Source organism: Suncus etruscus (genome assembly GCF_024139225.1).
Source record: "Suncus etruscus isolate mSunEtr1 chromosome X unlocalized genomic scaffold, mSunEtr1.pri.cur SUPER_X_unloc_1, whole genome shotgun sequence".
In the NCBI taxonomy this organism is placed as follows: domain Eukaryota; kingdom Metazoa; phylum Chordata; class Mammalia; order Eulipotyphla; family Soricidae; genus Suncus; species Suncus etruscus.
In genome coordinates, this window is record NW_026060304.1 from 1617688 (window position 1) to 1644319 (window position 26632).

The 26632-nt window shown below is 41.4% G+C and overlaps 1 protein-coding gene and 1 pseudogene across 1 annotated transcript in view; both read right to left on the bottom strand.

The window, feature by feature from the left end:
* Positions 1–5858: 5858 nt before the first annotated feature.
* Positions 5859–26632, bottom strand: part of LOC126000516 (zinc finger protein 688-like) — a 32149-nt gene continuing 11375 nt past the window's right edge. The window contains exon 2 of the mRNA XM_049767771.1: positions 5859–6017. Coding sequence (XP_049623728.1) covers positions 5869–6017 — 149 coding nt within the window. The 3' untranslated portion in view covers positions 5859–5868. The remainder of the gene's footprint in view (positions 6018–26632) is intronic.
* Positions 6247–6344, bottom strand: LOC126000540 (uncharacterized; annotated as a pseudogene).

The window sequence follows — 26632 nt, forward strand, 5'->3', positions numbered from 1 at the left end:
GTGTGATCCCAAAACAAGAACAAAATCAAATTGTAAACACACAGATTGTAAAATACCTGAAATCAAATGTTTCCTATCAATGAACAGAGCAATAGAGGCTATGTCATTCAGAAAGGTCTCTGTGAAAGCAGATTCTGTCATCCTAGTTTTTCAGACGGGATCTTTCCTTAAAACACAGCAAAGGCCCGGAGAGATAGCACAGCGGCGTTTGCCTTGCAAGCAGCCGATCCAGGACCAAAGGTGGTTGGTTCGAATCCCTGTGTCCCATATGGTCCCCCGTGCCTGTCAGGAGCTATTTCTGAGCAGACAGCCAGGAGTAACCCCTGAGCACCGCTGGGTGTGGCCCAAAAACGAAACAAAAAAATCAAAGGATAAAGTAAGATCTTATGCTTCAAACAATCAGCCATAGACATTTCAGAGAAAATCTGCATGATAACTCAATTCTTGTTGAATTGAGCATATTAGATTTTCAGTTATTAAGATACAAAATAATTGAAATCTAATTAAATAGTTTCCCACCGTAGGAATTACAAAATTGACAAATGCCTCCCAATAGTCGCTGTGAGTGCACAGCCCTCATGATGGACTGGACATGGAGAATTCTCTCTGCACTCCCTGGGCACAGGTAAGAGTTACTGTCCCTGGACTGAGAAGGGAACTAGGTCCACTCGGAGGAGTCCTTTAGTCGTGTGTCTGTCCACAGGTGTGTACACACAGGTGCAGCTAATACCAAGACAGCTAGTGCATTCTGGCAATGAGATGTGACACCTTGGTTATTAGTAAAGATTTGCAAGGCATCTGTTTATAAATCAGTTTACGGATGTTGTCCAAGATCCATGGACTAAAGTTTGTTGGATGGGAGATTTAAATGCTTGTCAGCACGTAGAACTTTGTAGAATAACTGCCATTTTCAGGCTGTATCTACTGTGGTTTTTAAGAAGGCTGCCAGAAAGATTAGTCAATAGTAGGCAGCTTTGCACCATCAGTGGGGAATTGCTATTAAGACTTAAGGGATCACAATGACAATGATAGTTGGAAATAATCCCTCTAGACAATAACTTTCCTGAAAGGAAATAAAGTGATCAGCATGATATACATTCAGCAACAACAATATTGCAAACCAATATTTTAAATGAATGAAAGGAAGAGATAAATATATCCTCCCCAGTGGCAGGCAGGGGTTCCGATGGGAGTGGAACTGTCTTCTTGGATGCCACTGTTGTTCACATGGGGTAGTAGCTACAGATTCTGGGTGCTAAGAGCAGGAGGTGGGAATCAGGACCAGGGACTTTGGAAAGAAAATCTTCTCCCCAGAAACCCCAGCACACACGGAGACCTCTGAACTTATTGGTCCAAGCAGGAATGGCTGCTGATTGGTAAATCTTGCTCAAGGTCTGACTACAGAGAAACAAAAAAGTAGATTATTCTGATGTCAATCAACTTCCAGAAGGAAACTTAAATGCCATGCTCCAGTTATTTAACAGACATTTCCTGGCCTGGAACTGTAAATCTACTCCTATTCAGAAATGGAAGGATCAATTTCAAAGAAATAAAAACAGACCCATCTTTGGGTCTTATTTAGAGCACAGAGTGCAGCCAATAAATATCTCTGTAAAACCAGATACAGAACTGAAAGAAAATGCCCATATCTGTAACAGCTCAGGAGATTATAAGCTGAAGTGAAAGAAAATGCCCATATCTGTAACAGCTCAGGAGATTATAAGCAATGTTCATCCCTGGATGTTATTTCCAATTATTTTTTTGTCTGGTAACTGGACATCCCAAAACTTAAAGAAAATTTTCTGAGGCCAGGGGCTAGATAGATAGCATGGTGGTAAGGAATTTGCCTTTCAAGCAGAAGGACAGTGGTTCGAATCCCAGCATCCCATATGGTCCCCTGTGCCTGCCAGGAGCGTTTTCTGAACATAAAGCCAGGACTAACCCCTGACGGCTGCCGGGTGTGACCCCAAAACCAAATAAATAAATAAACAAATAAAAATTGCACGAATGAAGAACATTTTTGGGCCGGAGAGGTGTTGCTAGTGGTAATGTGTCTGCCTTGCAAGAGGTAGTGTAGGACGGATCGTGGTTTGATCCCCTGGCGTCCAATATGGTCTCCCAAAGCTAAGAGATATTTCTGAGCGCATAGCCAGGAGTAACCCCTGAGCATCAAACGGGTGTGGCCCAAAAACCAAAAAAAATCTCTGAGGCCTTAAACATGGTCATGGTGTTATCCTGGAATTTTGGGTCCTGAGTGGCCACTGCTACCCAGTCCTGTCCTGAGGGAAGATCCTGCCTGGGGTCTCTAGCAATATCATCCTCATAATCCACTCTGGGGAGCTGTGATCATTGGGGCATGACTTCAGAATACTCTAGTCTCAGTTTTTGGGTCACACCTAGCAGCCTTCAGGGAATAATGCTGGCTTTACGCTCAGAAATTGATCCTGGCAAGATTGGGGGACAATATAGGATACTTGAATTCAAACACTGTCCTTCTGCATGCAAGGCAAGCTGCTTATCTCCATGCTACCTCTCTGGCCCCTACTCAAGTTTATTACAATTCATATCACATTGGTACAATAGCATTAACAACATAATGTTGATATTCTAACAGTTTTTCGATGTAACATCTATTCCAACTCCTAGTTCTATTCCTTACCCTTTACTACTTTGTAATATCTATCATTATTCTAACTTCAATGCATGTCATTGTATAATACTGTATTTTTATTTTTATATATTACACTTGATGAAATCATACATGTGTGACTTCTGTGATACATTGACTGAACATGACACTTGTAAATTCATTTAGGTTGCAATGAAATACAAGGACCTTTTCTTCTCACATGTAATTAATATTAGTTCATACATATATGCTAAATTTTTTCATTCATGAACATTTGAGTAGCTGACACTCTGAACATTGCAAAAAGCATTAACATAGGTTCTCATAATTTTTAATTTTTTTTAAATTTTAACTTTTGCCTGACGCATTGTAAATTACAGCATTATAATGAAGTTTCGTTATCCATATTCTAAAATCACAGATCACACTAAGGTTTAGTTTGCACCTCCATCACACAAGGACCTCAAAATCCACTCCCCAAACATCTGGTTACTCAATTCTATAGGACCAAGTCGATCAACTCTCCCTCTATTCCTGGTGTGCTGAGTTCTGTGATGTCTGAATATTGTTTAATTAACATTACTTGGGCGGTGTCCAAGAACTGAATGTTATACTCTTAATTGAGAAATGTACAGATTGTTGTAATTGGTTCTGAAATAGGCAGCATTACTGTCAGAACGAGGGAGGGCTATGTATCAAGATATCTACATTTGCTTCTACGTTTTTGAAACTAGAAACAATTGGCTTTCAGACAATTGAAGCATTTTCTTTACTAGCCCTGTATACTCTTCAAGGAGTCTGAACAGGGATTTATTAATGTGTGCTTTTTATTTATCTTGGTTTTTGGGCCACACTTGGTGACAGTCAAGGGTTACTTCTGGCTATGCACTCAAAAATATTTCCTGCTTCGAGTTCTATATGGAATGCTAGGGATCTAACCAAGGTCCATCCTAGTCAGCAATGTGAAAGAAAATGTCCTGTGACTCCAGTTTTAATATGCATGCTTTTTAAATCTCTCTTCCCTGCCACTCACCACACTCCGTTAACAGCCCTGTTCAGCTGTTAGCTTAAATGGTGAATTTCAAGACTCCTATATACAACTCAAGTTTCAGATTTTGTGCTGCACAAAGGATGTATATTGTGAGTGATTAACTCTATGAAATATGGTATCAACTCAAGTGGCAGCTTCATGCCCAAATGTAGGGCATTGGACCACAGGTCCTGAATCACAGAATGATACAGACAATAATGCACACCTGGTAAGGGTGATGAGGAACTCCCACATATAAGAATTCTGTATCTAAGTTGAAGGAAGCTAAGTCGTGGAGAATGACTGAGTTATTGCAAAGAAAAACATAAATATACAAAAGAAAACGTCTTATTTACCAGGAGATATATTTCCTTTAAATAATTCATCTTAAACATCTTGTGTGTATCCTTTGGTGTGTGATGAGAATTGACCTCTGACTGAAGCCTAGCCCACATTCCCTGCAAACATGGGGCTTCTTCCCTGTGTGTGTGTCATCTGGTGTTTGATGAGATGTGACCTCTGACTGAAAAATCGCCCACATTCCCTACAAAGATAGGGCTTGTCTCCTGTGTGTATCCTTTGGTGTGTGATGAGATTTGACCTCTGATTGAAGCTTCGCCCACATTCCCTACAAACATGAGGCTTCTCTCCTGTGTGTATCCTTTGGTGTGTGATGAGAATTGACCTCTGACTGAAGGCTCGCCCACATTCTCTGCAAACATGGGGCTTCTCCCCTGTGTGTGTCATCCGGTGTTTGATGAGATGTGACCTCTGACTAAAACCTCGCCCACATTCCATACAAACATAGGGCTTGTCTCCTGTGTGTATCCTTTGGTGTGTGATGAGACTTGACCTACGACTGAAGCCTCGCCCACACTCCCCACAAACATGGGGCTTCTCTCCTGTGTGTATCCTTTGGTGTGTGATGAGACTTGACCTCTGACTGAAGCCTCGGTCACACTCCCCACAAACATGGGGCTTCTCTCCTGCATGTATCCTTTGATGTGTGATGAGACTTGACCTATGACTGAAGCCTTGCCCACATTCCTTACAAATGTGGGGCTTCTCCCCTGTATGTGTCCTATGGTGTCTGATAAGACATGACTTATCTCTGAAGCCTCGCCCACAGTCCCCACAAATATGGGGCTTCTCTCCTGTGTGTATCCTTTGGTGTGTGATGAGATGTGACCTCTGACTGAAGCCTCACCCACATGCCTTACAAACATGGAGCTTCTTCTCTGTATGTGTCCTAGGGTGTTTGATAAGATCTGACTTATCTCTGACGCCTCGCCCACACTCCCTCAAAACATGAGGCTTCTTTTCTGTGTGTGTCACCTTAGATACAATAGTGAAACCTTTTCTAGGCCTCACATTCTTATCTCTTAAAATTATTATTATTCCTAATCCTTGACCTATTTTACCTGTGTCCTTTAGATTTAATGTATGCCATGTGTTACTTTTTTTCTCATTTGAAATCCCATTTTTATTAAAGCTCCCTATTTGACAATAAGATAATCTAGATAAGGCTGCTGAAATTTTTTTATCTAAATGTATGAAGATTTCTTTGTGCTTTTGACTTTCAAGTATGTCATTTCTTGTTTTGTCATTATAAGAATTAGAATTTCTGTGCAATTGGTTCCGATTACGTAGATAGGATTTCTCTGATGGAGCTTGCTCTTTGGCCAATGTTCCTGGGAAGATCCAAGAGGGATGACTTGGGTTCATGTGATGATTAAGAAAGTTCTGATCGAAGAAAGTCCGTGAGCCTAAGGGACATGGATAGATTTCTGACTTTGGTTCTGCTGAAAGAGAAAGATTTTGGTCAGAGTTGAATTGACAAGGCTGTCTAGATCATAGCCTATCTCCTGCTAAATTCTGTTCCCCTGGCTTTCCTTATTTTGTGAATAAAGCAAGATAAGACTCTATATTCTTAAATATTCTAATTTCTTTGTTTGGAACTAGAAGGTATATGCAGAGGTGCCCACAACTTATTCCTTGCTCTGGGATACAGGATCACTCCCTGCATGCTGGTCTCTAACAGTTCGTTTTATCTTACCATTTATATTTATTATGACTTAAAAAGTTAACAAACTCCATATTCAAAATCTTTTATTAGTTTTTGGGCCAGCATTAGGGCAGTGACTAGGAGCAGGAGAGGTTCTGCACCAAAGACCTGGGAGCACGACGCCCCAAGTCCAGGGACCCCATTTCACACAGGCCCACAATATTCAACTCCCAATCCAGGACTTGATTCCAGGAGCATCATCCCACACTCACCTGCAAACATGTCTCTTGGCAGCCTCTCCAGGATTCCATCTTCCAACCAGGAGATCAGCACAGGTTTCACCTTGCAATACCCTGCCCAGAAAATCATTTTATGGAGTTAGATAATGGGAAAGGGGCTAAAGCCTGTGTATGAGCCTGAGATTCTATTGTAAGCTGACAAACCATGGAACAGATGAAAAAAGAGCTTTGCTCTCAATATGTATGTTTGCTATAACACAGATGAGATCAGGGTGAAATGAAATCAAGAGTCTAATTGAGGGGGGCCAGAGAGATTGCATGGAGGTAAGGTGTTTGCATTTTTTTAAATATGGAATGAATTTTGTGTCATCCTTGCGCAGGACTCATGTTTATCTTTCTGTATCATTCCAATTTTAGCATATGTGCTGCTGAAGCGAGCACAGGCATTTGTCTTTCACGCAGAAGGTCAGTGTTTCGAATCCCAGCATCCGATATGGTCCCCCGAGCCTGCCAGGAGCGATTTCTGAATATAGATCTAGGAATAACCCCTGAGTACTGCTGTGTGTGACCCCCCCTAATTGAGGGTGCTGTATTATACAGTGGAAGGATGAGCAAGCACTTGGCTCACATGCATTTTACCTGTGTCCCCCAGGGAGTGAGAATAGCCAGGAGTAAATGCAAAAAATCCGTGTTTCTTAAACAGAGGAAGCTGGGGGTTTATGGTAATGAGCAGCAACTGTCCTGCAACCAATTTCATCAGCTCTCTGTCTGAGTAGAGAGAGGGAACCTTTGATCCCTCCCACAAACTGTTCATTCCCCAAAGCACTCAGATGCTGTTTCTTTTGTGTGAGGATATTTCCATTTAGATCATGTATTCCCAGGCATATTGGACCTAGCATTTCTTTCTCCCAAAATATATAATAACTTAAAGCCCATTTGAGCAAAGGAAGGAATTACTTTGAAATACTTATCATAATCAGAAAATGTCATGTGTTTAGGGGAAAAAAGCATGTAGACCTCTAGACACATTTTATACAATCAGTTCCATAGATCAATTTTTAAACACCCTGAAACTCCAGCATTCTAACCCATTAAAAGATAAATACAAAAACTAAGGAAGACTCCTGAAGCTAGGAATATGGAGAGAAATCCTGGCAAATTTCCAAGTCGACCTATATGCCTGGACCTTACAAATGAGGATCTAAAATAAACACTTAATGTTTTAACAATGAAATAAAGAAGTGACTAGCCAGCAAACTTTAAGAAATCTAAAGCAGGGAAGAAACCAAGAAAAAATAATCTAAAACTGGACAATTCAACCAACACAAATGAAACTCCATACAAATGAAACCGAAGGACTGAAAAACATGTCAGGAAACCCCCATGGCTAGAATTACAAGATAGAAAATCGGCTTGACAAACCTGAAGACAAATTACAAACCAGAGCTGATTAAAGAAGTCAAAAAAGAAAAGAGAGCTTGGGGGGGGGGGAACAGTGGCACAAGCTATAGGGTGTTTGCCTTGCAAGACCTGAAGCCCAGGCGAAGAGCGGACCGGGTGAGTCCCCTTTCCCCACGTGGGCGCCTAGACCGGCCAGGGTGAGTCCCCTTAACCCACATGGGCACCTAGACCGGCAAGCCCCTTTGGGACCCCAAGCCCAGGCGGAGAGTGGACCTGGTGAGTCCCTTCCCACAGGTGGGTGCCTAGACCGGCAAGCCGAGCAAGCCGCTCTGGGACCCCAAGCCTGAATGGAAGGTGTTCTTGGATACAAAGGACGGACAAACTAAGATGGCAGCTCAGGATACCACACGAGATACCATACCTAGCCGGTATTACAAGATGGTCCCGAGAATACTCTTTAATATACACTTTATCTCAAGGTTACACCTTCTTTTAGGAATTGAAGCACGTGACCAATCAGATCACCGAAGCAGTAACTGTGACGTACAAACATAAACTACAGGCTCTACTCATCGAACACACTCAAGCAAACTAGCATTCCCTTGCTACTTTCTCCTCTCTTCTCACTACTTTCTTTATTTTTTCTTTTCTATTCTTCTCTTTACTTTTTTCCTTTTCTCTTCCTCTTCCTTTCTTTCTTTCTTTCTTTCTTTCTTTCTTTCTTTCTTTCTTTCTTTCTTTCTTTCTTTCTTTCTTTCTTTCTTTTTTTGTTTTTGGGCCACACCCAGCAGTGCTCAGGGGTTACTCCTGGCTGTCTGCTCAGAAATAGCTCCTGGCAGGAGGTTTGGCAGGCCCACGCCATGCCGGAGGCCTGCTTGGCCAGGCCTAGGGGGGGTGCGGGACTTGGGTAACCCCAGCACCCCTCTGCCGCCTTGCTCCAGATCTCCAGGGCTTCCCCGGGCCACACGCCTGGGCAAGCCGGTGAGTTGGGTCCCTTGGTGGTGCTTGAAGGTACCCTAGGCCTTCCCCCACTATCCATGCGGCTCCTTAGGGAGGGTCTGGGTGGGGCTCTGAACTTCTGGTCTCCCAGCATCTTGAAGGATCTCTCTTCCTGGGAGCCGAGAGTCTAGCAGGAGGAGGTTTGGCAGGCCCACGCCATGCTGGAGGCCTGCTTGGCCAGGCCTAGGGGGGGTGCGGGACTTGGGTAACCCCAGCACTCCTCTGCCGCCTTGCTCCAGATCTCCAGGGCTTCCCCGGGCCACACGCCTGGGCAAGCCGGTGAGTTGGGTCCCTTGGTGGAGCTTGAAGGTACCCTAGGCCTTCCCCCACTATCCATGCGGCTCCTTAGGGAGGGTCTGGGTGGGGCTCTGAACTTCTGGTCTCCCAGCTTCTTGAAGGATCTCTCCTTCCTGGGAGCCGGGAGTCTAGCAGGAGGAGGTTTGGCTGGCACTGGTAATCTCTGTCCAGTCTACATTTTCAAGAAACATTAATAGTACTCTCACAAGAAACATTAATAGTACTCACTATCATTGAATTATGTTTTTATGTATGCAGAATGTCCATTTTGTACTCTGCCCTTTTGCATACCCATTCATAAGTTCATATTTCTCTTTAACTTCTTTATCTCCTATCATCATTACTCCTTTTTTACCCTAACTTAAGTACTGTTGAGTCCTAATTCACAGACCAAAGTGGTGCCCTAGAGTTAACACCCACCCAACTATTTTAAAAGGCATAAAAAGGACACATATCTTTTCAACATTTTATGGGTGTTTTCTTTGATGGCTATAACTTTTTGCTAAATACTTTCTTATACAGTGATGATCCCCCCCCCATGTTTTTTATCTTCTCTTTGTGAACTGCTCAATATGGAATTTGGTGTGAAAGAATCCCTCAGTTTAATACTTATGTTTGAACCAAGTCATGGGTCTTGTTGGAAATGTTCTTATGCCCCCATATATCTGATAGCACCACGTGGCTTTATATCTTGTTTGCGTAGGCACACTAACATGGGAAAATACTGTACATACCAATAAGTTCTTATCTAATAGAAATGGGAACACACAAATCTTGTAGTGCAATGAGACCTTACACCCTGAACATTGACATAAAGACCTGGCACAGGCCTCAGAAAAATGGGCATTCTCCATTTACCCCTTGATCTACAGAAGACATTTACAAAACATCCAAGGTTGTATATAACATCACCCGGAGGCATTCCTGTACCAGGGACGACCCTACAGCTGCTCTGACATCGATCTACTCAAAAGAGACATCCCTTAACACTGAGAAGACAACAAGAACAATGACCTGCTTACTGGACAGGGCTTGCTGTATTGCCCCTTTATGGTGAGGTTTGTCTATAACATCACCTGGAAGCAATCCTCTACCACGGAAGACCCTACCACTGCTCAGACATCGTCCTGCTCAAAAGAGACTTCCCTTAACACTGAGAAGACTTAACAACAACAACCTGCTTACAGGACAGGGCTTCCTGCATTCCCCTTTCATGGTGAGGTGAAATGAGAAGGCACTCCACATCATGACTTCAATGTAGGACATGCAGATTCCAGAATCTTTAATACAGAAACATGAGACCAACAACAGAGACTGTGTGATAAGTGTGTTGGCGCTACGGACAATGTCTTGGAGCGAACGATAACTTTCCTGAGGCCTAGAGCTGGTTTTATGCCAGGAAACTTCAGGGGTAGGATCTCTTTGTATTTAGGCCAAGGCTATTCCTTTCCATGCCTCTCATATTTTGGTGGGCCTATGCAAACAACAATTGCCACTCTAACACCGTTTTTACTGTGCTCCTTTGACTCTAATCCTTAAAACACACCCACTTAAAATTTGAGGTTAACTTAATCTAATATGCATGTACATGGAAATGTAAAAAATACTATGCCTCTAATGTTTAAGGAGTTATGTAAGTTTGATGGCTTTAGATTACATTGTGTGCTGTTAAGAAATATTATAATGTGCTACAATCTGGGGACTTGAGGGACAAAGTAATTGCACATGGATTCTGTTTTATTTATCTTAACTTTCTTTGGTGAAAGTTCAAAGTTAAGATAACAGCAAGGGGACTTCTTCTGAGAATTATGTTATGGGTGATTGTCCTTCCACTGTAACTTTACCTTATCCTCTTTCTTTGCATCTTTTGTTCTCATAATTCATAATAAAAAATTATAAAAAAAAAAAGAAATAGCTCCTGGCAGGCATGGGGGACCATATGGAACACCGAGATTCGAACCAACCACCTTTGGTCCTGGATCGGCTGCTTGCAAGGCAAACGCCACTGTGCTATCTCTCAGAGCCCTTCCCCTTTCTTTCTAATGTATTTTCTCTTTTCTCCCTTCCTACCCCTACCACATACCTTTCCCTTTCCCCCTTTTGGAAATCCAACTATCCCTTCACCCCTCAATCCCATCCAGACCTCCCACCATACTAAAACTCTTCACCCTCAGTCCTTAATCTATTAGGCATCAAGATTGACCTCCTACCTCAACGAACCAGTACCCAGCACCCAAGAGAAGGGACACCCAGTCAAACCCACACCTCATCACACCTGCAAGAAAAGGCAGCCAACTCCCCTGCGGACTCTTGCTGCGCAGCCCTCCCTACCAACTCCCCCTAATGTGGAATGTTACTTGAAACTGGACTTAGCTCCAAAAGTATCACCAATGCAAGAATTCTTCCAAGACCTCCCTGCCACAAATCTTTTGCCAATCTGAAGAAGGTCAGGGGGTGTGATGGAAAGGTGCCTGGGAACCCACACACCACAAGAAAAACCCAAAAGACAATGGGAAAACCTGTACTTCCAACATAAATATAAGACCTGTATTACACCTCCTCTTTACCTGCTTTTCCCCAAATGTAAGGTAGTCTTTTGCATCACTTTGGTCCTTTAAGTACTTTGTTAATTCATTCCTTTTTTAAAAAAAATTGTCTGTTCGACATATACATACGTGAGCACATACATTTTTAATCCTAATTTTTTTGTATCTTTTTTGAGTATGTGACCTGTTTCTGTTTTCTGCTCTGTCCACCCCCAAATACGCCGACAATATGATGTAGCACCATTTCTCCCTGCAAAGGCACACTAAAAAAAGGGGGGAAAACTTCCATATAAAAAAAGAGCTCTTATCTACTAGAGATAGGAACTTATAGTTGTTTACAATACAGGTATATCTCCTACCTTGAAAATATATCATATGGAATCAACTTAGACCTCAGGTAAATAGGCACCATCCGTCCAGCCTTGAACCCTGGATCCTGGACATAGAAACAGCATTGTTCTTCACAACAGCTGCAGGAAACAAATCCCATCCGGGACAGCCTTAATACTGCTAGAACACCAACAAGTGCCAGCTCTAATGCGATATCCTGACATCGAGGAAAATAGAAACCACTTGACCTAAGAGCAGGTTACCCTACCTACCAGCTAACAACAAGACAAAATCAGAAGACTTGTCATCCATTGGTAGGTCCAAAAGCCAAGATCACGAGTTACAGATGACTGGCTGCTAGAACCATGACCAGACTGTATATATCTTGGGACCAATAAAGAAGCCCTAGTCTAGGGTTTAAACTACGACCTGCACAACAACCATGATCCCCAGTTCCAAAGGTCCGGAAGAGACAATTGTAACGGAATGGGGCTTCTGGAAACACAAAGAAAGAGGCTATCCTAGGTGCCATCCTACGTTTAGTGCAAAGACCAAGACCACCAACCACAGAAGATGGATTAAAATGACACTGAGGGAACGGAACTTCTAGAACCACAAAGACTGACTTCATCATAAGTCCCATCCCTGGAACTGTGAAGATACTGAGATCGATAGACACAGAGGTCTGATTGTATCACCTAGGACGGAACAGAAGTCTTTCTTTTTTTTTTTTTGTTTTTGTTTTTTTGGGCCACACCCGGCGGTGCTCAGGGGTGACTCCTGGCTGTCTGCTCAGAAATAGCTCCTGGCAGGCACGGGGGACCATATGGGACACCGGGATTCGAACCAACCACCTTTGGTCCTGGATCGGCTGCTTGCAAGGCAAACGCCGCTGTGCTATCTCTCCGGGCCCTTTTTTTTTTTAACACCACCCATCACCAGTGCAACATTCCCATCACCAATGTCCCAAGTCTCCCTCCTCCCCACCCGACCCCCGCCTGTACTCTAAACAGGTTCTCAATTTCCCTCATACATTCTCATTATTAGGACAGTTCAAAATGTAGTTATTTATCCAACTAAACTCATCACTCTTTGTGATGAGCTTCCTGAGGTGAACTGGAACTTCCAGCTCTTTTCTCTTTTGTGTCTGAAAGTTATTATTGCAAGAATGTCTTTCATTTTTCTTAAAACCCATAAATGTGTGAGACCATTCTGCGTTTTTCTCTCTCTCTCTGACTTACTTCACTCAGCATAATAGATTCCGTGTACATCCATGTATAGGAAAATTTCATGACTTCATCTTTCCTGACAGCTGCATAATATTCCATTGTGTATATGTACCACAGTTTCTTTAGCCATTCGTCTGCTGAAGGGCATCTTGGTTGTTTCCAGAGTCTTGCTATGGTAAATAGTGCTGCAATGAATATAGGTGTAAGGAAGGGGTTTTTGTATTGTATTTTTGTGTTCCTAGGGTATATTCCTAGGAGTGGTATAGCTGGATCGTATGGGAGCTCGATTTCCAGTTTTTGGAGGAATCTCCATATCGCTTTCCATAAAGGTTGAACTAGACGACATTCCCACCAGCAGTGGATAAGAGTTCCTTTCTCCCCACATCCCCGCCAACACTGTTTATTCTCATTCTTTGTGATGTGTGCCATTCTCTGTGGTGTGAGGTGGTATCTCATCGTTGTTTTGATTTGCATCTCCCTGATGATTAGTGATGTGGAGCACTTTTTCATGTGTCTTTTGGCCATCTGTATTTCTTCTTTGTCAAAGTGTCTGTTCATTTCTTCTCCCCATTTTTTGATGGGATTAGATGTTTTTTTCTTGTGAAGTTGTCAGTGCCTTGTATATTTTGGAGATTAGCCCCTTATCTGATGGGTATTGGGTGAATAGTTTCTCCCACTCAGTGGGTGGCTCTTGTATCTTGGGCACAATTTCCTTTGAGGTGCAGAAGCTTCTCAGCTTAATATATTCCCATCTGTTAATTTCTGCTTTCACTTGCTTGGAGAGTGCAGTTTCTTCCTTGAAGATGCCTTTAACCTCAATGTCCTGGAGTGTTTTACCTACGTATTGTTCTATATATCTTATGGTTTTGGGGCTGATATCGAGATCTTTAATCCATTTGGATTTTACCTTCGTACATGATGTTAGCTGGGGGTCTAAGTTCAATTTTTTGCAAGTGGCTACCCAGTTTTGCCAACACCACTTGTTGAAGAGGCTTTTTTTGTTCCATTTAGGATTTTTTGCTCCTTTATCAAAAATTAGATGTTTGTATGTCTGGGGAACATTCTCTGAGTATTCAAGCTTATTCCACTGATCTGAGGGCCTGTCTTTATTCCAATACCATGCTGTTTTGATAACTATTGCTTTGTAGTAAAGTTTAAAGTTGGGGAAAGTAATTCCTCCCATATTCTTTTTCCCAATGATTGCTTTAGCTATTCGAGGGTGTTTATTGTTCCAAATAAATTTCAAAAGTGCCTGATCCACTTCTTTGAAGAATGTCATGGGTATCTTTAGGGGGATCGCATTAAATCTGTACAGTGCTTTGGGGAGTATTGTCATTTTAATGATGTTAATCCTGCCAATCCATGAGCAGGGTATATGCTTCCATTTCCGCGTGTCCTCTCTTATTTCTTGGAGCAGAGTTTTATAGTTTTCCTTGTATAGGTCCTTCACATTTTTAGTCAAGTTTATTCCAAGATATTTGAGTTTGTGTGACACTATAGTGAATGGAGTTGTTTTCTTTTTTTTTTTTTTTTTGGTTTTTGGGCCACACCCGTTTGACGCTCAGGGGTTACTCCTGGCTATGTGCTCAGAAATCGCCCCTGGCTTGGGGGAACCATATGGGACGCCGGGGGATCGAACCGCTGTCCGTTCCTTGGCTAGCGCTTGTAAGGCAGGCACCTTACCTCCAGCGCCACCGCCCGGCCCCTGGAGTTGTTTTCTTAATGTCCATTTCTTCCTTATTAGTATTGGTGTATAGAAAGGCCATTGATTTTTGTGTGTTAATTTTGTAGCCTGCCACCTTGCTATATGAGTCTATTGTTTCTAGAAGCTTTTTGATAGAGTCTTTGGGGTTTTCTAAGTAGAGTATCATGTCATCTGCAAACAGTGAGAGCTTGACTTCTTCCTTTCCTATCTGGATTCCCTTGATATCCTTTTCTTGCCTAATCGCTATAGCGAGTACTTCCAGTGCTATGTTGAATAGGAGTGGTGAGAGAGGACAGCCTTGTCTTGTGCCAGAATTTAGAGGAAAGGCTTTCAGTTTTTCTCCATTGAGGACAATATTTGCCACTGGCTTGTGGTAGATGGCCTTAACTATATTGAGAAAGGTTCCTTCCATTCCCATCTTGCTGAGAGTTTTGATCAAGAATGGGTTTTGGACCTTGTCAAATGCTTTCTCTGCGTCGATTGATATGATCATGTGATTTTTATTTTTCTTGCTGTTGATGTTGTGTATTATGTTGATAGATTTACGGATGTTAAACCAGCCTTGCATTCCTGGAATGAAACCTACTTGATCGTAGTGGATGATCTTCTTAATGAGGCATTGAATCCTATTTGCCAGGATTTTGTTGAAGATATTTGCATCTGCATTCATCAGCGATATTGGTCTGTAATTTTCTTTTTTCGTAGCATCTCTGTCTGGTTTAGGTATCAAGGTAATGTTGGCTTCATAAAAGCTATTTGGAAGTTTTCCTGTTTTTTCAATTTCATGAAAGAGTCTTGCCAGGATTGGTAGTAGTTCCTCTTGAAAGGTTTGAAAGAATTCATTAGTAAATCCATCTGGGCCTGGGCTTTTGTTTTTGGGCAGACATTTGATTACTTTCTTAATTTCCTCAATAGTAATGGGTGTGTTTAGATATGCTACATCCTCTTCATTCAACCGTGGAAGATTATAAGAGTCCAAGAATTTATCCATTTCTTCCAGGTTCTCATTTTTAGTGGCGTAGAGTTTCTCAAAGTAGTTTCTGATTACCCTCTGAATCTCTCTCATATTAGTAGTGATCTCTCCTTTTTCATTCCTAATACGAGTTATCAAGTTTCTCTCTCTTTCTTTGTTAGTTTTGCCAGTGGTCTATCAATCTTGTTTATTTTTTCAAAGAACCAACTTCTGCTTTCATTGATCTTTTGGATGGTTTTTCTGGTTTCCACTTCATTGATTTCTGCTCTCAGCTTTGTTATTTCCTTCTGCCTCCCTATTTTTGGATCCTTTTGTTGAGCACTTTCTAATTCTATGAGCTGCGTCATTAAGCTATTCAGGTATGCCCCTTCTTCTTTCCTGATGTGTGCTTGCAAAGCTATAAATTTTCCTCTCAGTACTGCTTTTGCTGTGTCCCATAGGTTCTGATAATTTGTGTCTCCATTGTCATTTGTTTTCAGGAAGGTTTTGATTTCCTCTTTGATTTCATCTCGGACCCACTGATTATTCAGTATGAGGCTATTTAACTTCCAGGTGTTAAAATTTTTCTTCTGTGTCCCTTTGTAGTTCATATATAATTTCAGGGCTTTGTGGTCAGCAAAGGCAGCCTGCAAAATTTCTATCCTCTTGATATTATGGAGATATGTTTTGTGTGCTAACATGTAGTCTATCCTAGAGAATGTCCCATGTACATTAGAGAAAAATGTGTATCCAGGCTTCTGGGTGTGGAGTGTCCTGTATATATCTACTAGGCCTCTTTCTTCCATTTCTCTCCTCAGGTCTAGTATATTCTTGTTGGGTTTCAGTCTGGTTGACCTGTCTAGTGTTGACAATGCCGTGTTGAGGTCTCCCACAATTATTGTGTTGTTATTGATATTATTTTTCAGATTTGTCAACAGTTGTATTAAATATTTTGCTGGCCCCTCATTCGGTGCATATATGTTTAGGAGGGTGATTTCTTCCTGCTGTACATATCCCTTGATTAATACAAAATGTCCATCTTTGTCCCTTACAACTTTCCTAAGTATAAAGTTTGCATCATCTGATATTAATATGGTCACTCCTGCTTTTTTTTGGGTGTTGTTTGCTTGGATGATTTTCCTCCAGCCTTTTATTTTGAGTCTATGTTTGTTCTGACTATTCAGGTGCGTTTCTTGTAGGCAGCAGAAGGTTGGATTGAGTTTTTTGATCCATTTAGCCACTCTGTGTCTCTTAACTGGTGCATTTAGTCCATTGACATTGAGTGAAAGAATTGTCCTGGGAGTTAGTGCCATCTTTATATTAAAGTTTGGTGTGTCTGTTGGTAAGCCTTGTCTTAAAGTATGCCGTTAAGTTTTTCTTTTAAGAATGGTTTTGAGTCTGTGAAGTTTTTGAGCTGTTGTTTGTCTGTGAAACTATGTATTGTTCCTTCAAACCTGAAAGTGAGTTTTGCTGGGTGCAGTATTCTAGGCGAAGCATTTATTTCATTGAGTTTTGTCACTATGTCCCACCACTGCCTTCTGGCCTTGAGTGTTTCTGGTGACAGGTCTGCAGTAAATCTCAAGGATGTTCCCTTAAATGTAATTTCTCTTTTCGATCTTGCTGCTTTCAGAATTCTGTCTCTATCTATGGGATTCGTCATTGTGACTAGGATGTGTCTTGGGGTGTTTTTTCTGGGGTCTCTTTTAGTTGGCACTCTTCGGGCATGCAGGATTTGATCACATGTATTCATTATCTCTGGTAGTTTCTCTTTAATGATGTTCTTGACTGTTGATTCTTCCCGGAGATTTTCTTCCTGAGTCTCTGGGACTCCAATGATTCTTAAGTTGTTTCTGTTGAGCTTATCATAGACTTCTATTTTCATCTGTTCCCATTCTTTGAGTAATTTTTCCATTGTTTGATCATTTGCTTTGAGGCTTTTTTCCAATTTCTTCTGCTGTATGTAATTGTTATGTATCTCATCTTCCAGTGTACTGATTCTATCCTCAGCTGCTGTTAACCTGTGGGAAATCTCAAACATGTTTTTTTTCAATTCATCTACTGAGTTTCTCAGACCTGTTATTTGATCTGAAATTTCCGTTTGGAGTTTTCTCATTTCTATCTTCATATTCTCCTGATTCTTTTTAGTTTTCTCTTCTATACTTTGTTTGAGTTCTTTGAACATGTTCCATATTGCAACTCTAAACTCCTTATCTGAGAGACTGACTAGGTGGTTGATCATATTCAAGTCATCAGAGTTGCCATCTTCATTCTCTATGTCTGGCACTGGCCCGCGTTGTTTCCCCATTGTCACACTAGTACTGCGTGTTTTTCTACGTGTAGTGATTGTATTCATTGGCTAAATGCTGTGCACCGTCGCGAAGGGGAGCGGAGCAACCGTGCTCCTCTGGCTTCTCCCTTTCTGGGCGTGTCGACTCACCTCCACAGAAGGCTCACAGGAAGGCAGGCTGGCAGATGGGCCGCACCCAGGATGAAATCAAGCCAAAAATGCAGGACAGCAGAGTAGAGTGGCAGAAGGGTGCTGGCATCTGAGATCCAGCGAAGTTCAGTGGCTCCTCCCTTTCTGGGCGTGTCGACTCACCTCCACGGAAGGCTCACGGGAAGGCAGACTCCCCAGAAAGTTCACAGGAAGGCAGGCTGGCTTATGAGCCACACCAAGGTTGAAATCAGGCCGAAAATGCAGGACAGCAGAGTAGAGAGGCAGAAGGGTGCTGGCATCTGAGATCCAGCGAAGTTCAGTGGCTCCTCCCTTTCTGGGCGTGTCGACTCACCTCCACGGAAGGCTCACGGGAAGGCAGACTCCCCGGAAAGTTCACAGGAAGGCAGGCTGGCTGATGAGCCACACCAAGGGTGAAATCAGGCCGAAAATGCAGGACAGCAGAGTAGAGAGGCAGAAGGGTGCTGGCATCTGAGATCCAGCGAAGTTCAGTGGCTCCTCCCTTTCTGGGCATGTCGACTCACCTCCACGGAAGGCTCACGGGAAGGCAGACTCCCCGGAAAGCTCACAGGAAAGCAGGCTGGCTGATGAGCCGCACCAAGGGTGAAATCAGGCCGAAAATGCAGGACAGCAGAGTAGAGAGGCAGAAGGGTGCTGGCATCTGAGATCCAGCGAAGTTCAGTAGCTCCTCCCTTTCTGGGCGTGTCGACTCACCTCCACGGAAGGCTCACGGGAAGGCAGACTCCCCGGAAAGTTCACAGTAAGGCAGGCTGGCTGATGAGCCACACCAAGGGTGAAATCAGGCCGAAAATGCAGGACAGCAGAGTAGAGAGGCAGAAGAGTGCTGGCATCTGGAACAGAAGTCTTTCAAACAACACAAAAGCACCACCGGGAGAGTAAAGGATCCTGAACAGAGTCTACAGTTGATCCCATGACAATATACTCCAAGGGCGGAGAAACCCCATATCTCTTAGGCCAAGTGAATTCCTTTTCGAATGACCCCAATATTTACTGTGCCAGGGCAGGAGGGAAAAAAATCACAAAATATTGTTTATTTTTATATATATTATTTTTTATCTTCATTTATTATGATTATTATTTTTATTTACCTATCTATTTTTGGTTGATTTCTTTGTTTTGGTGTGGTTATTGAAGCTGTTGCCCCCATTTACACTTTTTTCTTTTCTTTTCTTTCTTTATGTGCTCTGCCATGTTTCTTATCTCAAGACTGTGGCGGTTTTTGTTGTTATTGTGGTGGTGGTGGTGGTGGTGCTTAGCGTTATTGTTGGAGTCCTCACTGAATATTTGACACTTCTTTTTGTACTGGTGGTGCTTCACCTTTTTCTCCTTCGTCTCTCAAACCGATGATGAGAGTGTCTAGGAGAATTCCACTTATTTTCTGTGTATTAGACTTTTACCCCAGCTTATTACTTTTCTCTTCTTCAAACAAAACCACGTAACTTGAACTAGCTAGTCCTGCCCCCCAGTTAGAGGGGGGAAATTAGGGAGGCACCAGGACCAAATAGGTGCAAGACTATTAAGTAGTAGGCTAGATACAGAGGGGACAACATATTCTGGCAGCCCTGGGGGTGAAGAGCATATGGGAGGTAGGACAAAAACGGAGGTGTAGGGAGGACAAATTGGTGATGGAAATCCCCCCTGATTTTATGTAAATATGTACCTAAAATATTATTGTCAACAAAATGTAAGCCACTATGATCAAAATAAAAATTATATATAAAAAAAAAACAAAAAACAAAAACAAAACAAAACAAACAGAAAAACAAACCCAAAAAGCACCACAGCAATAAAGACAACAGCTAAACAATAACTATGGTCCCAAGATAAAAACCAGACAAAGCTCAAAACAAACAACAAAACAAAAACCATCAACAGCAATAACAAAAACAATTTGTGATTTTTTTTTGCATAGGTAAAATAAATATTGAGATTAGGAACGGAGTTCCCCACTTTTTTTTTGCTGTCTGTGGATATATTTAATACCTGCCATTGGCAATTTTTGAGCCTAGAGCCAGGAGTAACAACTGAGCACTTCCTGGATCCATGAGTAATATCTGAGCACTATCAGGTGTGACCCAAAACAAAAACCAAAAAAAAAAAAAAAACCCAATGTAAGGGAGTTCCCTTGGCCTAAGAGATACAGGGTTTCTCTACCCTTAAAATATACTGTCATGGGAATAACCAAAGGCTCTGTACATGCTCTTATTCTCTCCCCTAGGTCTTTTGTGATATCTAGGAACTTTCCACTCAGTTGTGGATATAAAATCAGGCCTATGTAACTAGAGATCTTGGTATTTGCACAGGTCATAGGATGGAGCCTAGGGTGGAGTCTTTCTTTATGGTTCTAGAAGTTGTGTTTCATCAGTGTTGTTTTAATCAGTCTTTTGTAGTTGGTGGTCTTGGTTTTTGTACCAATCCTATGGCAAAGCCTAGGATAGAGTCTTTCATTATGTCTCCAGAAGTTATGATCAGTTGTAGTGGTCTCAGTCAGGCTTTTGGAAATAGAGACCTTAGTTGCTCTACAGGTCGTAGGCCAAAGCCTAGACTAGAGTTGTTTTATTTTTTAGTTTTATTTTATTTTTTTGGTCCCAGGATAGGTTCTGGCCAGGAGTGATTTGTAAGGGTGTAGCCAGGAGTAACCCTCGAGTGTCAATGGGTGTGGCCCAAAAACCAAAAGTTCAGGACAGACACAGGCTCAAAGGAAAAGGATGTAAAAAATTATACAAGCTACTAAAAACAAACATAAGATGGAACAGCTATATTTCTATCCGACCAAATTGCATGCAACGTCAAGAAAGGATTTATGACCACGATGGACAAAGTAGTGATCAGAGAAGCAGCAGACCAAGAAGTACTAACTCTGATCAACTTTTATGCATCAAACATAGAGCCAGCAATACACGTAAGGCTTTTTGCTCACAAACCTAGAGAAACATAGGAATGGAAACATGACATAATGGGAGATTTCTGTATGCCATTATTGCCAATAAACAGATCCTTTACTTGAAACACTAGCAAAGATGCAAGACTTCATTAGACACTAGTAAAACTAGGACTAATGGAGCTATTCATGGCCTTTCATTCACAAAAATCTGAATACACATTCTTCTCAAGTGCATATGAAACCTTCCCTACATTTAAGACAAGTCTAACTTACATAAACTCACAAATTAAGAATTATACCAAACACACTGTCAGACTATAATTCCACAGAATTCAAGATTGACTGTAGAAGAAAATGTGGAGAAAAATCTAACACCTGGAGACTAAACAACATGCTCATCAACATCAGATGGACCAAACAGGAAATAAAGAAATAGAGATTCCTTGAAACAAATGATAATAAAGAAAAAAAATGCCAAAATATGTGAGACACAACAAAAGCAGTAATTAATGTGTAAGTCATAAAAATACAGGCCTACAATAGGCAAGAAAAAAAGCCAATATCTAGAACCTAATGGGATACGTTATATAAAATGTTTCACGAAAATAAAACATTCTCTAAACATAAGACCTACTATAGGTTTCGTCCTGGCTGAAATATAAGGCATCCCCCAAAATAAGCACCCATAGGCTCTCTGTCTGGGAGTGAAAATTAATTTACCATAAACCAGTTGCTAGGACTGCCCTGCCTGGCCTCTTGCAACCAGTGACGTAATCGAGACTCAGGACACTGTACCATATATAGGTAATACATTTTCTTTCTTTTCTTTTTTTAAAGGCAGGCAGACTGCCATGTACAGCGCCCTATTTGGATGTGTCTGGAGTCTTGGAAGCTTGACTACCCTACGTTCTTCGACAAATGGAACTTGAGAGCTTGTTTGGAGGTTCTAACAGGGGAGTGCAGCTACTCCTATAACCTCAGCCAAAGAACAATTTGTCTCTATTCAGGGAAGAACATCCTCTTTGAGAGAGCACGCAGCATCAGGAGGGATGCATATGAAGTGGTGAGAGAGGAAGGAGACCACCGCCTAGCCAGTCAGATCAGCCAAATCAACCCTGGTGATCAATAGGGAGACATATGTCGCAGCCAGATCGCCCTCAAGTCCCTTTATTTTCATTGAACAGTGTATGTCTACTGTATTCTTCATGAAAAAAATAAGACGTCTCCTGAAAATAAGACCTAGCTAACTTTTGGAAAAAAAAAATTGAAAAAAGACACTGTCTTAGTTTCGGGGAAAGGAGTTATCTGAAGATCCAGAGCAAAGCAATCAAACACAAGCTGAAAAAAAGAAATTTAAAGAACCCTGAGTAGGGGCACAGTGATAGGAAATTTGCCTCACTGCTGCAAACCTGAATGCACCTCTGTCCAATCCCTGGCACCCCATCTGGTCCCCTGAGCCTGCCAGGAGAATTTCTGAGTGCAAAGGACAAATAACCCCTGAGTGTCACCCAGTGTACTCAAAAAAACAAACTAAACAGAAACAAAAACAGAGCAGAAATCAACAATACAGATAAAAAAAGTGAAATATTGGTAAGACCAGGAGAAGGGCTTTTAACAAACAATAAATAAGATAGACAAACTGCTGGCAGACTCACAAGAATAAATGGGAAAATACTCAAAGAAAATGGAGTAGAAATGAAAGAGGAGGAGTAGAAATGAAAGAGGAGAGATTAGAATAGAACCCCAAGAAATCCAAGACATCATGAGAGCTTATTTTTTCCCAACCAACAGAGCCAGGAGTAAACTGAGCATCACCAGATGTGGTGAAAAAAGAAAAAACAAAAGCAAAAAGATAATTTGTGGTGTCCAAGAGTGTTTCATCCCAGGGATGCATGGATGGTTCAGGATATAATCAATCCACATCATACTCCACATTATTCAAAGAATAGAAACAACATGACCATATGTATCAAAGTAGAAAAGGCATTCGATATAATCTAACACTCATCGAAGGAAAAAACCCTCAGCAAAACAGGTGTGGAAGGAATCTTAATCAAGATATTTAAAGCTATCTATAAAAATCTTTCAGCCAGCATTATTCTTAATGGCAAAAAACTAAAACCTTTTCCACTAAGGTTAAACAGTAAGAAAGTATGTCCACAGTCTGCACTCTTCTTAAACATAGTATTCGAGTCCTACCAATTGGTGTCAGACAAGATGAGAAGAAAATTAAGGGAATTCAAATTGAAAAAGAGGAAGTCAAATATCTCTATTTGCAGAAAACATGATATACATTGAAGACACTACAGAGTTCACACAAAAGCTCATAGAAACAATAAACCAATACAGCAAAGTGACTGCTACAAATCAATACGCAAAAGACAGTGACATTCCTTTTTACAAATAACTCAGAAGAAAGAGTTCAAAGAGTCTATTTCATTGAAAACAATGTCCAAAACTATCAAGTACATAGGAATTAACCTGCCAAGAGAGGTGACAGATCGATATGTTTAAAACCTCAAAACAATTCACAAAGAAATTCCACAAGAAAAAAAGAAATGGGGGCCGGAGAGATAGCACAGCAGTGGGGCATTTGCCTTGCATGCATAATGTCAGTGCTTCTAATCTCAGCAACCCCGAGCCTGCTGGGAGAGATTTCTGAGCGTAGAGCCAGGAGTAAGCCCTGAGCACTGCAGGGTATAATCAAAAAACCAAAAAGAAAAAAGAAAAAAAAAAAGAAAATGGAAGAACACCCCAGAATCAATATTCTCAAAAATAACTATCTTACTTTAAACTACTATTTATACTATTTACAGTTTCAATGCAATCCCTATTCAAATTTAGACAGCATTCTTTTTTTTGTTTTGTTTTGTTTTTGGATCACAACTGGTGGTACTCACGGGTTATTCCTAGCTCTTGGCAGGCAAATAGCCTAGCTCTTGGCAGGCAAAGGGGACCATCTGGGATGCCAGGATTCAAACCAACCACGTTAGGTCCTGGGTCGGCTGCTTGCAAGACAAATTCCATTGTGCTATCTCTCCAGTCCCCAGACAGTATTCATATAAAGTCCATGTGGAACCATAAAATGGCTAGCACAGCCAAATCAATATTGAAAAACAAGAAACTGGGAGGTGTCAAATCAATAATTTGTAGCTTTACTACAAAGCCTTAGTGATCAAAATATGGTTTTGGAAAAAAGACAGTTTAGCCCAATAGGTCAGAATAGAATATCTAGTGACAAATCCCCAAGTATATAATAAACTAATCTTTGACTGAGGAGCCAAACTTTGAAATGGAGCAAAGACATTCACTACAACAAAAGGTGTAAGAAAACCTGGATAAACATGTGTAAAATTCAGAAATTGATTCATGTCTCACACCTTTCACAGAAATCAAATCAAAGTGGATTAAAGACTTTGAGTTTAGACCAGAATCCATAAAGTTCACTGAGGAAAACATAGGCAGAACAATCCAAGACTTAGACCTCAAAGATTTTTCATGATGGGATGGATGCTAATAGCAAGAGCTATAGTATCATAACGAATAAATGAAACTTCAAACAAAAAAGTTTCTCTATGCCAAAAGAACATGCATTAAAACTAGAAGAGAGCTAACTGAATGGGAAAATTTCTCTATGCCAAAAGAACATGCATTAAAACTAGAAGAGAGCTAACTAAATAGGAGAAAGTTTCGCACTGAACACAACAGAAAAAGGTCTGATATCGATGATATACAAAGTACTCACAAAAATTTACTCCACAAAGTAAAGACACCATCAAAAATTATTAAAGAAAATGAACAGTTATTTCTATGAGGAAAACCAGAGATGATAACAGACTCATGGAAAATTATTTATCATTACTTATCTTTGGGGAAATCCCAATGTAGACAACAATGAAATGTTACACTTGTGAGGACGGCACACATTAAACGTTCTGTGAAAAGTCTCTGCTGGCAGGGATGTGGTGCGAAAGGAACTCTCATCTCTGCTGGTGTGAACACTGCCAGATGCAGCCCATACGAAAAACAGTACGGAGAGTTCCCACTAAACTCAAAACTAAACTGCTCTAAGACTCAGAAATCCCTCTTTTGGAAATCTATACCCAGAATAAAAGACATTCACTCAAAAGTATGTATGTATACTGCTACTCATTGTAGCACACAATATAATAGCGAAGATTTGGAATCTACTTAGATGTCTAAACAGCCGAGTGGGTCATGAAGATGTGTCCATATATACAATGGAATACTACAGAGCTGTGTGGAATGATTCTGTCATGCAAGTTGCAGCAATAGGATGGAATTAGAAGGTATATATAGTGAAGTAAGCCAGAAGAAGGATAAATACTAAATGACATCATTTATTATTTTTTGTTTTTTGGTATTTTGGGGGTCACACCCAGCAGAGCTCAGGAATCGCTCTATGCTCATAAATCACTCCTGGCAAGCTTGGGGGACCATATGGGATGCCGGGATTCAAACCATCATCTTTCTGCATGCAAGGCAAACGCCCTACCTCCTTACTATCTCTCTGGCCCCAACATCGTTAGTTGTGGTATTTAGAATAACTGCACTAAGAAACATGGACTAAACTAGTGGTTCTCAAACTATGGCCCACAGGCCACATACTGTCTTTGTTCCCATTTTGTTTCTTCACTTCAAAATAAGATATATGCAGTGTGCATAGGATTTGTTCATAATTTTGGTTTAACTATAGCCTGGCCCTCTACTGGGACAGTGAACACCCGTTTAAAATGTTTGAGGACTCCTGGTCTAAACTGCAGTTTTCTCAAATACCATTAGCTCCAGAATATAGTGAGAAGCAATTGAACAAGAGGAGAAACACTAAAGTTTTCCTATTCATTTGTACATTGAAGGGACCTGCAGCCTGGATACAGCTGTTTAGACTGAACAGACTTTCAAGTAGCTTTTCTTTATAGAGGTCGCTAATAAAGTTCTTCTGCTTTACCCATAGAAATAGGTGCAGAATGCATTTGAAGCTGTGAACTCCAACTACAGTGATCCCTCTAAGTGCTTCTCAAATAGTGGGGTGCACCCCCTGGGGAGGGCGAGAGGCTCCTTAAAGGGGGGTGTGTTTAACCTTGGCAAACACTGTCATAATAAGCTAAGCCCCGTGTTTATGTTTCTGTATATCTATTTACAGTCACAAGAGGGGGGTGCAAAAATGTTTTCTACTCCCTAAGTGGGCGTGGCAGAAAATAATTGAGAAGCATTGCTCTAAGAATACGTTAGGGTCTTAATCTTAATATGTCTATAACAACTCGTTTTTATTTTGGGTCACACCTGGCGGCCATCAGGATTGACTCCTGGCTCTGCACTCAGAAATTGTTCCTCAAAGGCTGAGGAGACAATATGGGATGCTGGGTATCGAACCATACTCCAACTGGTGTTGGCAGCATGCAAGGCAAAGGTCTATGGCTCTGCCATCTCTCTGGCGCTATAACAACTCTTTAGATCTTTTTGTTTACAGTACTTCTTTGAGAGTTATGTTGGTTTGCCCTAGTTTCATGTTACATTGCTATGCTATATCAGACTCCAAATACACTGATCATTATATCTTGACAAATATACCAATCTATGCATTTTCTATTTTCCATTATTCTTGCTATTGTAATCTAATGTTTATGTCCACTATCTGGACATAAATGCCATGGGACTAGGCAATTGCATGTCATAGAGCAGGGGTCTTCAAACTATGGCCCTCGGGCCACATGCGGAGGAGTCTGATCCAGCCTGCCAGCAGTGAGCGTTATTTGGTTGCCAAGATACCTGCCAGCATATAAACTCACTGTCACATTTTCTCAGGGATGACGTCAACCACCTCCGCCCACGGCATGTTGTGTTCTGGGAGGGTTGGCGTGAGGGTGGTGTTGAGAGGGACACTGATGT